Consider the following 12,377-nt stretch of genomic DNA (forward strand, 5'->3'; position numbering starts at 1 on the left):
GAAGGAATTAAACGTGAGGCAAATAAAATAGCAAATTGTGAGTGAAAACAATAGTGAGAATGTTAAAGTTTCAAAGATGTTCACTCTTAAGGAAAACAATCCTTGTATTTATTTATTTGAGACATGCAGATAAACAAATATTTATAGATGTTGTTAGTAACATGAATTACAAATATTTTACACATTAATGCGAACCAGCAAAATATGCGAAACATATTTGTCACTCATTTTGCTTGCAAGACGCATAAATAAATTTCTCTACGAAATTCCTTAATAATAGAAAAAAATATAAATCATTAAAAAATTATATAAATAAAAAATAGTATAAAAAAGATAAAATAAAACAATTCCTAAAATAGGAATGAAGTTCTTTTGTGGAGGTTAAAACGATTTAAAGTAAATTTGGTTTATATTTTATATTTTATTTTTATTTTTATTTTTATTTTTATTTTTACTTTCTATTTTTTTTATAACAGTCTAAAATAAGAATAAAAAATGAAAACGTAATTTTTTTGGGATTAGGACCTTTATTCCTTCTTCTTTTATTAATAATTTTCAGTTATTTCGATATATTTAAGGGGCGGCCCAACTAATACAGAGCTTAAGAGAATTAAGAGATTGGGCCTTGGGCTTTGGATTCCGAAGGAAATAACGGACAGTGGGGGGATGCTTGGGGGAAGAAGCACGCAGCCGAACGAAACCCCTGTTCTCTCTCCGCACCCTTCCGTTCCTTTCTCTTGTTTTTTCTTCTCTGCCAACTCCTGTTATGGTATGGCCCATAACTTATGAATCCACTCAGTGAGTGTGTCACGCACAGCAGAATTTACGACGATAAGCAATTTCAAGCTTACAATTCCTAATTCCGAATTCCTATTCCCCTGCTTTCTAGGGATTTGATTTCAATCCCTAATTCGGTTATTCCAATCTCTCCCTCCCTTTACCATGGATGCTGAAGACGAGGAAGCTCAACACCTACAACACTCTTATCCACTCCCATACCTCTCTACCACTTCACCACAATGCCACAGCACTGGAGTGGAGCCGGTTGATGCGGCCACCACCGCCGATAATAGAGAAACTCTTGTTGGAGAAGCGGAACAGGCGGCGGTTGCAGCCAATTCGGGCGAAGCGGTTGAAGAGGCGGTGGAGGAGACAGAGATTGGGAATTTGGGAAACGCAGGAGAAGGAGAAATGCAAGTGGTGGAAGATAAGGTTGTTGGCCCTGAGGTTACAAAGGGTGATGATGTGGAGAATGGACAGGGCCAACAAGAAGAGGATGAGATTATGGTGGAGGCAACCGGCGTGGCGAAGATGGAAAAGGAGGAAGCTCCGTTGGTAGCTGAGCACGAAATCAGGGATGGTGAGGATAACGTGGTGGAGCAGACGGAGGTACCAAATGAAGCTGCTTCCGTGGTAGAAAGAGAACAAGGGCAAGAAAAAGAAGATGCAGAAGAAGAACAGGAGGAGGAGGAGGAGGAGGAGGAGGTGGAGAAGGAGGCGGGTGGGGAGCAAGAAGCTGATGCTGCTAGCGGTATGGCAAATGAAGCTGCTTTATTGGAAGAAGACGAGCAAGTACTAGGACAGCAGCACGAGAATGCAGGCGCCGATGTTGTTGTTGGTGGTGTAGCTAATGAAGCTACTTTCATCAAAGTGAACGAAGGAGGACAACAACAACAACATCAAGAGGAACAAGAGGATGCTGATGTTGGTGGTGGCTTGTCAAATGAAACTGCTTTCATGGAAGAGCAAGAAGCAGCAGAGAAACAAGGAGAAGATGAGGAAGAAGAACAAGCTGCTGCCAGTGATGATATAGGAAATGAAGCTGCTTTGACAGTAGATCAGGAAGAAGAACAAGCCGATGCTGGTGGTGATATGACAAATGAAGCTGCTTTCACGGATGAACATGAAGAAGAAGAAGAAGAAGAAGAGGAAGAAGATGGCGGTGGCAGTGTTGGGCGCATGGGAGAAGAGACAGAGCCCACTGAAGAGACAGAAGAAACGGAGGAGCAGAGTAGAAGTGTGAGTGGTGGGAAGAGGAAGCGCGGAAGTGGGAAAAATTCAAAGTCCACAGGGAGAGCCCCATCAAGGAAAAAGATGGAAGAGGATGTTTGTTTCATTTGCTTCGACGGGGGTGAGCTTGTTCTTTGTGACCGCAGGTGACAATCACATTATGTGTCCTCATGACTTTTCTATTTTTAATGGAAATGCTTTGCAAATTCATTGCTTTTATCTTTTTTTTTTAAACAAAAAATTCTGGTGTGTTGCTTAGGGGGTGCCCAAAGGCTTACCATCCTTCTTGCGTTAATCGTGATGAGGCCTTCTTCCGATCCAAGGGTAAATGGAATTGTGGTATGTTTTCTTATTCTATACTTACTTCCAACTCTATATTAAGCATCATCTGTTTGTTGCTTGTTCTTTTGTCAGGTGGTTCAGTTCTTGCTTTTAATTTTCAATTCCTGTGCAATAGCCTCATGAATCTGTGAACTGCTTAAATTTTGTGATGGAAATAAAAAAAAAATTAGTGTTTGAATGCATAATGAGATTGGGTTAATGTTTGAACTTGGAATGCTAAGTAGGGACATTAGGTTAATGCATTTAGGTAGAATTATTATTTGAATGTTCTAATTGTGCTTCAATATATTATTTTATACAAATTTCTCTTAAGAGGTCTGTAGATCAATACATGGGATAGATGATGGTATCTGAGGATAGTGATTGAAGCTAAGGACATGCATATGGTACTTTAGAAACTGAGGCTCTGTTTCAGTATATAATCGGAGGAAGATTTAAATTTTGTTTCTTGGCCTTCCTACCTTTGAGAAGATTGTCCAGATCCCAGTTTATAAAAGTTTTGGCTCAACTTCATTAACCAATTCTATCTGTACCTTGTTTATGGCCGTACTCATGTACCCTTAGGGTGCGTTTGGTTTGCATTTTCATTTTCAGTATTTTCTGTTTTCTGGATTTTGTGGAGGAAAAACTGAAAACAATATTATTTTCACTGTTTTCACTTTTTCCTTCACAAAATCCAGAAAACAGAAAAAAAATGAAAATGAAAACGTAAACCAAACACACCCTTAGGTTTTGAATTGTTTTCCATGGTCTCCGTTGTTTTTTTCAGTGGAATTACCGTTAGATTCACTCACATATCATAGACAAATAGTGATTGTTGGTTAATAGGTGATAGGTGATTGATATTTAGGATATAAGGACTTACTGTTATCATTTTCAATTTTTCAATCTGTTTAGGCTCGTACCCATGTACCCATAGTTTTTGGATTGTGTTTCAAACTCTGCATTGTTGTTGTCGGGCGAATTACATTTAATTTCACTGGCATATCATAGACAAAGTGACAAACAATGATTGTTGGATAATAGGTGACAGGTGATTTGATATTTAGGATATAAGGAGTTACTGTTATTATTCTCAATTTTTAAGAGGGGGAGTGCTGCTGCATTTATGCTACACTCTTAATATTATGATGTAAGTTAGCACGTTCCAAATTAAGATCATATCTATAATACATTTCCCGGTTTGTAGACTTCATTTTTCTGTATATCTGTGGAAAACCTCAATGCACTTTGAAATAGTCCCTTGATGCATTTTAATCAATGTGGTGTGCTTCTTTTTTTGATGCTCTCCTTTTAAAACTTTTACTTCCTGTTACCTCTCTTCTTTGCACGTGCCTTGTTTCGTGTAAATAGTTATCTTTATGCTTGTGTCTTGAAAGTAAATAAATTAATTCACTTGAATATTAAGATATCTAATCTGATGTGAAAAAACTCAATCATAGTTACCTTGGTTTGTTATATTTTGATTCTAAAATCAGTATTATATCTGACGTTCCGTATGTGCAATCTTCATGCTACCAGGATGGCATATTTGCAGCAACTGTGAGAAGAATGCTTACTACATGTGTTATACATGTACGTTCTCTTTGTGCAAGGGATGCATCAAAGATGCTGTTATCTTATGTGTTAGGGGAAACAAGGGCTTTTGCGAGACATGCATGAGAACTGTAATGTTGATTGAACAGAACAATCATGAAAACATGGTATATCATCCTTCTGCACTGTAGTAGTGGTTCAATTAGTTTCAAGGTGTTTGTGACAGATTAGCTTTTGATTTTTGCTTCTTTTATTGATTTTTTTTTCTTGGACTACATTATGGGATATTTTGGAGCACCTATAGAGTTGTGCATTGATTTTCAGAGAATTGAATTTGTTACAAACATGTATTATCAATACCGAAATCATACTATTCTGGTTGTGGAATTGCAGAACCATGATATGGTATTTAAGGATTGCTTTGCTGAAAACTTTGAGGTGCGTGAAATAAAAAATGTTTTAGAGAACTAGTACTCAACCAAAGTTCTATATTAGACTGGTACCCCTGGGTTATTATAGTATATCTTGCTCGAAGTATTGAATCATGCACATAATCTGGGAGATCAATCTCTATTGGTAATCATGCACATAATCTGGGAGGACACTTTTCTGTAACAGAGAATATCAGTGCGATTGCGTGTGACATAGTATTCGGCAGGGAGGATGGATTGATGTAAATAACTACACCATATGTGCAATAAATCTATGAATTGCCTGCCTGTTATTTGATAGGTCTTTTTGGGTTATTTTTGGTCATTTTGCTTCTGCTTCTTTGGAAGCATTCTAGGGTTTAGACCTCTACATCATTGACCCTACGCTCAAAGCACATTTCTTCTCTATTCATCCAAACTAGACCTGTTATGCATTGTTTTTTCCCCAAGCAATCCCAGTGGATTACTAGCAAGTCAGTGATTCTGGCATACCATCCCCTTCTTCATCCTCTCCTGCATATTTGGGTCGAGTTTTATTCTTCATCATCCACTTCCTTTTTAATCCCCCCTTCTTTTGTTTCTCTGTCTTGTTGTGAAGTGTTACAATCTTCTAACTCCAGTTCTTTCCACTCTAACTATATTTTGTTCTCATACTCTCGTTCCTTTTTTGTTCCTTATGCTGCTTGGATTTTGCTGTATTGATCATAGTTCTTAATTGCACTCTATCACAGTTCATTTGTGGCACCGTGTTGTGAGGTGGCCTAGGCATGCAATAGTGCTGGTATCACCCATGTGCTTCAGCATTACGGCTGTGCATCATGGTGGGTCACAGGTCCTTCAAAGCTGTTGTGGCCACAACTTGGTGGGATGAAGTCAAAAACAGTCAGCCCACCCAACTTCAAGTGGAACCCCTTTTTTTATTTTCATTTTTTGAAATTAAATTCCCTGTTTTCCCTCACTTAAACTGCAAGAGTTTCTATTTGCCATCATCTAATCTGTTGAATTCATATTTTGCCCTTATTTAAGCAACATAAGGTGATGGTAGAACTACTTGTCAGCTTGAAGAATCAAGTTTGAGGGGAGTGTAATTGTGCTCCTAAAGAATTCTTACATTTCTTTCCCCTTCTGCTGTATAGTCGACTACTTGAATGCATTTCATTTCCATAGTATTTCAACATTCGAATAAGCTGCATCATGTTATTTACATATCAAACTATCTGTCATCAATTATCACTATGAATCCGGTTAGAAACAGACGTACCTCGTGACTAAAGTTCATATATGGAAAGATTTTAATTTGTAAGTAGCATTGTTTTGAGGAACCTACTTTGACTACAAATAACTATTTTTCTTGCTTGCAGGGACAAGTGGATTTTGATGACAGAAGCAGCTGGGAGTATCTCTTTAAGGACTATTACTTAGATCTAAAAGAAAAGCTATCTCTGACATTCGATGAACTCACACAAGCTAAAAATCCTTGGAAGGGATCTGATAGGCTTCCTTCTAAAGAGGAATCAGCAGATGAACTTTTTGATGCCAATAATGATAGAGGATCTGATTCAGATAGCTCATATGAGAATGTAGATTTGAGTCGTTCCAAAAGAAGAAAGGGCAAGAAGCGGACAAAGTCCCGTTCCAGGGAAGGGACTTCATATGCTTCTGTGGATGGAGCATCTGCAGATGAAAGCTCTGAGTGGGCTTCAAAAGAACTTTTGGAGTTTGTCATGCACATGAGAAATGGGGACAGATCCATTTTGTCACAGTTTGATGTGCAGGCTCTTCTGTTAGAGTATATTAAAAGAAATAAACTTAGAGATCCTCGTAGAAAAAGTCAAATCATTTGTGATACAAGGCTTCAAAATTTGTTTGGTAAACCAAGAGTGGGACATTTTGAAATGTTAAAGCTTCTTGAATCCCATTTCCTTCTAAAAGAAGATTCTCAAACTGATGATATGCAGGGAAGTGTTCTTGATACTGAAATTAGTCATTTGGAAGGTGATGGCAACTCTGATTCATATGTGAAAGCTGGCAAAGATAAGAGACGTAAAACTCGCAAAAAAGGTGATGAAAGAGGACTTCAAACCAATGTGGATGATTATGCTGCTATTGATAATCATAATGTTAATTTAATATATCTCCGACGTAATTTGGTGGAAGAGCTACTTGAAGATACAGAAAAGTTTCATGATAGAGTTGTTGGCGCTTTTGTGAGAATAAGGATTTCGGGTAGTGGCCAGAAGCAAGACTTGTACAGGCTGGTTCAGGTTGTAGGTAAATATTTGGAGAAAACATTACCTTTCTTGCAGATAATATTTGCATTATAAAATAACATTTGCAGTTCTCGTTTTAATTATTGCCATGGCCAGGGACTTGCAAAGCATCAGAACCATATAAAGTTGGTAAAAGGATGACAGATTTCTTGCTAGAAATCTTAAATTTAAACAAGACAGAGATTGTATCCATTGATATTATCTCAAATCAGGAGTTCACAGAGGTAATTCAACATGTTTATTTTTTGGGTGTTTGATTTTCCTTTCCTTATTTTTTGGGTGTTTGTTTTTCCTTTCCTTTTTTTCTCATTCTTGTTATGATTCACCCTTTTGGGGAGAGTGGTTATTGATTCTCAATTTCTCATGTTAGTTACTTTTGAAACCTGGCATGATAATCGTTGTTTTAGACCACCATTCTCTAGAACCTCCTAATTGTATGAATGGTGGTTTTGTGTTTGGTAATCAGCTATACTTCTTGCTGGTTGGTTCACTTGCTCAACAATAGAATCCCTAGGCAACTTTGCAGCCATATATTTAGTTGTATGGTGTTGAGAACAAATTGTTTGTGTATTGCTTTTGATGATTTGTCCAACATATTTTTTAGATTAATGTATTTCATTCTTTAAGATATTGACTAGTTTTCTGTTAGGATGAATGCAAGCGACTCCGCCAAAGCATAAAATGCGGGCTCATAAATCGTCTGACACTGGTATATCTTATTATATTTTATTTTATAGTTTATGCTCAATAGAATACTTTTGGGAATCAGATGTTACGGTGATTACTGAGGATAGAAATTTGTGCTTTGCAGGGTGACATTCAGGAAAAAGCATTGGCACTTCAGGCAGTTAGAGTGAATGATGTGAGTTTAGGGGAAAAATTCTGATATTTGTCATGCCGTAGTAATGGTGTTCTGAAAAACTTTGTTCAACTTCAACATAGACACTTTAAGCTAGGACTTTGAATCTTCTTTTTTGACGCTGAAGAATTGGACATTAGACCTGAACCCTATTCTTTTTAGAACTGCTAACTTAATTTTTCTTAGTTTATTCACTGAATTGTCATTTCAGTTTATTTACTGATTTTGTACTGTTTCGATTTATATTACTTGTTCTCTGTGAAACTTGAGATATGTTTTCTGTTATTTTTTGTCTAATGTATTATTGTTCTATGCCAGTGGTTAGAAACAGAGATAGTGCGGTTAAGTCATCTCCGTGACAGAGCCAGTGAGAAGGGACGCAGAAAAGAATATCCTTTTCTCATCATAATAGATTACATACAATACATGTAGCAAGATTAGTTTCTTATTAGCTAATTGCTTTTTGTTTGCCCATGTACCACGTCTTGTTGCATAGCATTGTTAAATTTAAGCGAGAATGTGATCTTATACTGAGTATTGAGGTCAATTTCTAATAAACCACTCCTACAAATTACTTCTCTTTTCTAATAATCAAGCAGTGTTGATTAGTCAACTCTATATGAAGTTTACATACAATTCAAGCTTGTGATAATATTCAGATAAAAAAATGGATAGGAAAGTTTTTTTCAGCTATATAAATGATATTTGACGGTTGCTGTACATATCAAATTATTCCTATCGTCTCTTTCTTGTCTAACACCAGTAGGATTTGTTTTAATAGGGAATAGCACATTGATCTTTTGGCAAGGAGAAGGACTTTGTTCTTAATCTGGGATGGGTGGAATTTTTTACTCTTTAGTGGCTCTTGCTAGGTTGAGATAGATAACTGTGACGATTCTTTTTTGGTTCCTAGATAATGTTTTGCTTGCTTCTACTTGTCTGTAATATTTGGAAGTGATCAAGAACACCAAGTACTATTTTGTTGATCCTCAACTTCCTTTCACGCTCAGAGAGTGTGTTGAGAAGTTGCAACTTCTGAAGACTCCCGAAGAACGACAACGCAGATTGGAGGAAATTCCAGAAATTCACGTGGATCCTAAAATGGATCCAAGTCATGAGTCTGAAGAAGATGAAGATGAAATGGATGAAAAACGACAAGGTGGTAATACTGCAAACTGCTGAACATATTTATTGTGTTTCTTCCTTTTCTAGTAGTTATTAACTCTGCAAAATTATATTTCTGTTCCTGCAGAAAACTACATGAGACCTAGAGGACCTGCTGCATTTGGAAGGAGGGGGAGAGAGATTATTTCTCCTAGGAGTGGTCCTATTTCGAGTGATTCCTGGAGTGCGACACGGAATTATTCTAGTGTGAATCGCGAACTTAGCAGAAATCTGTCTAACAAGGGGTTTTCAAGCAAAGGCGATGATGTTTCTATTGCTAATGAAGTACTAAATGATGCTCAATTACCCCAGGGAAGGGATTGGGGTTCACAATCTAGTGGCCTGGAGAGGCAGAAGCTATCTTCAAGCTTTGAAAGTGGTACTAAAAGTAACCAGCTGTTATCAACACCTGATTGTTTTTCTGCTGCTTTATCAGAAACTTCTGCAGTGTTGTCTTCTGTGGGAGCAGGTCCGCCAGCTATGAAAATAAATGAAAGTGAAAAAATGTGGCATTATCAGGATCCGTCTGGAAAAGTTCAGGGACCATTTTCTATGGTGCAGCTACGCAAATGGAGTAACACAGGGTACTTTCCTGCTGATTTGAGGATTTGGAAAGCCAGTGACAAGCAAGATCAGTCGATGCTCTTAACCGATGCCTTAGCAGGAAAATTTCCTACTGAACCATCAATGCTGGATAAAACTCCTGCTAAGGCTCAATCTGTGATTGATCCACATTACTCATCTTCATACTCTGGCAAGTCTCATTTGGCGGTACAAGCTATGGAAGGTCAAGCTGGAGGAAGACCATCATTTGATCATAATAGTGGATCACATAATCCTCTTTGTTCTCCTGGACAAAATGCTGGAGGAAGTTGGAGATCTAAAGATACCATGAATTCTTTAGCAAGTCGACCTTCATTGGCAGTTGAAGTTCCCAAGAATCTGGCAAATGGTTGGGGTTCTGATGCTGGACTCAGAAATGAAGCAACAAATCTTCCTTCACCTACACCCCAGACTGCTTCAGGTGGGACTAAGATGCAGGCTTTTGAAAATAAATGGTCTCCAACTCCAACCCCTGTCCTATTGGCTGGCTCTCTCTTAGGAAATTCACTCCCTGTTGGGCCTGAAAGTCGTTCAAGTTCACAACCTGGAATGATATCAGCTTCTAAATCAGATAATAATCAAGTACATGTTCATGCAGCGTTACCTGCGATTGCTTCGGGTGTTGACATTCAGACAGCAGGTGTACACTTGCAAAGTCAGAGTGTCAGTAACCATACCTCCCGTTCCGAAGGCCATCAAGGATGGGGCTCTGGTACGGTTCCAAAGCCTGAAGTACAGACGTGGGGAGGTGCTCAACCTCAAAGGATAGAACCAAATAATCCAGTTACTATGCCTGCACAGCCAGCTTCCCATGGTCACTGGGTTGATACTACATCCGTCCAGAACTCTGCCTCATATAGTAATGGAAATCCTAATGGGGCCTTCTCTACACCGAGCTTTCCAGGCATGACTACACCTACACCTACACCTACACCTACACCTGAACCATGGAGACCGCCAAGTTCGAATAGTCAGTCAAACATAGCAGCAGCAGCACCATCCAATGTACCTTATGCTGGTTGGGGTATGCCAGGAAATCAGAATATTAACTGGAGTGGACCTTTACCTGCAAATGTGAACGTAAACTGGATGCCTGGACAGGGGCCAGGACCCAGTAATGCAACTCCAGTATGGGGTGCTCCTAGCCAGGGACCACCTGCGGCAAATGCTGTTGGCTGGGTTGCACCTGGTCAAGGACGTTCGCATGTAAATGCAAATGCAGGTTTGGTTGCACCTGGTCAAGGGCCAACGGTGGGAAGTACTAATCCTGGTTGGGGTTCTTCATCTGGAAATCCAGGCACATGGGGTGGCGAGCAAAGTCGCAATGGGGATAGATTCCACAGCCAGGGCGATCGTGGAACACATGGTGGAGATTCTGGTTATGGAGGTAAATCCTGGAACAGACAATCATCATTTAATGGCAGCGGAAGAGGAGGTTCTTCCAGGCCTCCTGTTGGGGGACAAAGAGGAGTATGTAAGTTCCACGAGAGTGGACATTGCAAGAAGGGGGCCTCCTGTGATTTTATGCACACTTAAAAAGTTGTAGGTTAATTAGCTTCAGAGAAACATGTCTTATTGTACAGTATTTTCCCATTTCATGGCTTAACGTTGTACAAGGGTGCCTTCATGTATGTAGCACTTGTGCATTGTAGCCCCTCGTTTATCTGTTTTGTTGCCCTTTTCTTTTCATTTTTTTGAGGCCTTGTATTATTGAGTTTCTTGGAGTTGGTTGATTCGAGAGTAGTTAAAGAAGTCGACACGCCCTCTAGATCAGTAATAATGTTGAGGGACAGTTAACAGTTAAGGGGACTTTTACCTTTTTTTTTTAATTTTTATTTTTATTTTTTTAGCTATGAAAACGATAGAGTATTTCGGATTTGGGAGTTCTCTTTAAGAGAAGGCTATTGGTAGTCTCTAAAATTAATTATAAATTATATACTATTGCATATTTTTAAAAAAATTTATCGGTAAAATAATAAAGAGAGTAATTGTCAATAAATTTATAATTCCTATGAAATGTATATCTTATCATTTTAATTTAAGAGTAATTAATTCTGTTATTATTTTTCTATTTTTTTTTTCATTTTAGAATATCTTAATTTGTATTTTCTAATATTCGAAAGATACCTTTGCTTTTATTTTGTTTAGTTTTTTTTAATCTATTTTTCTTCTCTACTCTTATTCTTTGATCGTTAAAACTTACATTATTAAATTGTTCTTGAAAAGCTTCTTCAATATGAATTTTTTATTATGAACTTAATATTTGCTCAGGTGGAAAAAAAAAATTAGAAACTTGCATCTTTCAAACAATTATATGATGCCATATAAGGAAGGAAAACTCTATAATTAAATATTTTTCTCAATCATGACATTAATGGTAAATCTCCCAAACATGTAAATCTGCCATCTTGATGGGTTTTGCATTTTTTTTATGGGAACCCAAAGCTTACTTGTTTGTTCATACCCTAACCCAACACAACCAGGTCCCTTAAGGATAAAGGCCCAATAAGGGTGGTCTCTTACACTCCCCTGATCTCTTAAAAAGTCGGACACGACAAGGGAGCTTCAGCCATGCTTAGGGAGCTTCAGCCATGCTTATATAAATAAGTAACTAAGTCGGACACGACAAGGGAGCTTCAGCCATGCTTATTTAAATAAGTAATTGTCTCCCAAAATCTCTCCCACTATCTCTATCTTATCTAAAAGATAGATATTAACAAACTCTCAAGATAAAAGGAACAGTTACCCACCAATAAAGGTGAAACTACTAAAAAAAAGGTGGTTACCTACTCTATTATAAATACACTAACACCCTTCAGGTATATTCAAGTCCCAATCTACTAAAAACATGCTTAAAACTCTTGTTGACTTATGCACCGGAGTATCTTGTAGGTACCACCCCCACCTTCTCACGAGGAACTCGGATGGCGGCACCTCGGTTGCTGCTTCAGAAAAAGTCTGGACCTCACGTCCAAGCCCAAATCACCTTTTCATGTAACCCCTGGAACATTGGCGCTGTTGTCGAGGACCTGGAGCTCAACCCTTGATAAATGGCGGACAATCAATACGAAGACGGTCACACGGCGTTTGAGTCAGAACCGAAGCACCACCATGATGACTTAACGCTGGCATTACCTGCATCTCAAGAAAGAATGTATATCC

The 12,377-nt window shown here is 38.3% G+C and overlaps 1 protein-coding gene across 2 annotated transcripts; it reads left to right on the top strand.

Annotated features, from left to right (window-relative positions):
• Window positions 1-602: 602 nt before the first annotated feature.
• Window positions 603-11,019, top strand: LOC112762538 (zinc finger CCCH domain-containing protein 19). Of its 2 annotated transcripts, XM_025808404.3 has the most exons (11): window positions 603-2,156; window positions 2,270-2,349; window positions 3,874-4,055; window positions 4,282-4,326; window positions 5,681-6,590; window positions 6,686-6,813; window positions 7,239-7,298; window positions 7,401-7,451; window positions 7,767-7,837; window positions 8,453-8,607; window positions 8,701-11,019. In XM_025808404.3, the coding sequence occupies exons 1-11, from the start codon at window positions 943-945 to the stop codon at window positions 10,749-10,751; spliced, it is 4,947 nt and encodes a 1,648-aa protein (XP_025664189.1). In that variant the 5' UTR covers window positions 603-942; the 3' UTR covers window positions 10,752-11,019. The 2 variants fall into 2 exon arrangements, with proteins under 2 accessions (XP_025664189.1, XP_025664192.1); XM_025808407.3 differs by lacking the exon at window positions 4,282-4,326.
• The last annotated feature ends 1,358 nt before the right edge of the window (window positions 11,020-12,377 follow it).

The sequence above is a fragment of the Arachis hypogaea genome, chromosome 17, assembly GCF_003086295.3.
Source record: "Arachis hypogaea cultivar Tifrunner chromosome 17, arahy.Tifrunner.gnm2.J5K5, whole genome shotgun sequence".
Classification (NCBI taxonomy): domain Eukaryota; kingdom Viridiplantae; phylum Streptophyta; class Magnoliopsida; order Fabales; family Fabaceae; genus Arachis; species Arachis hypogaea.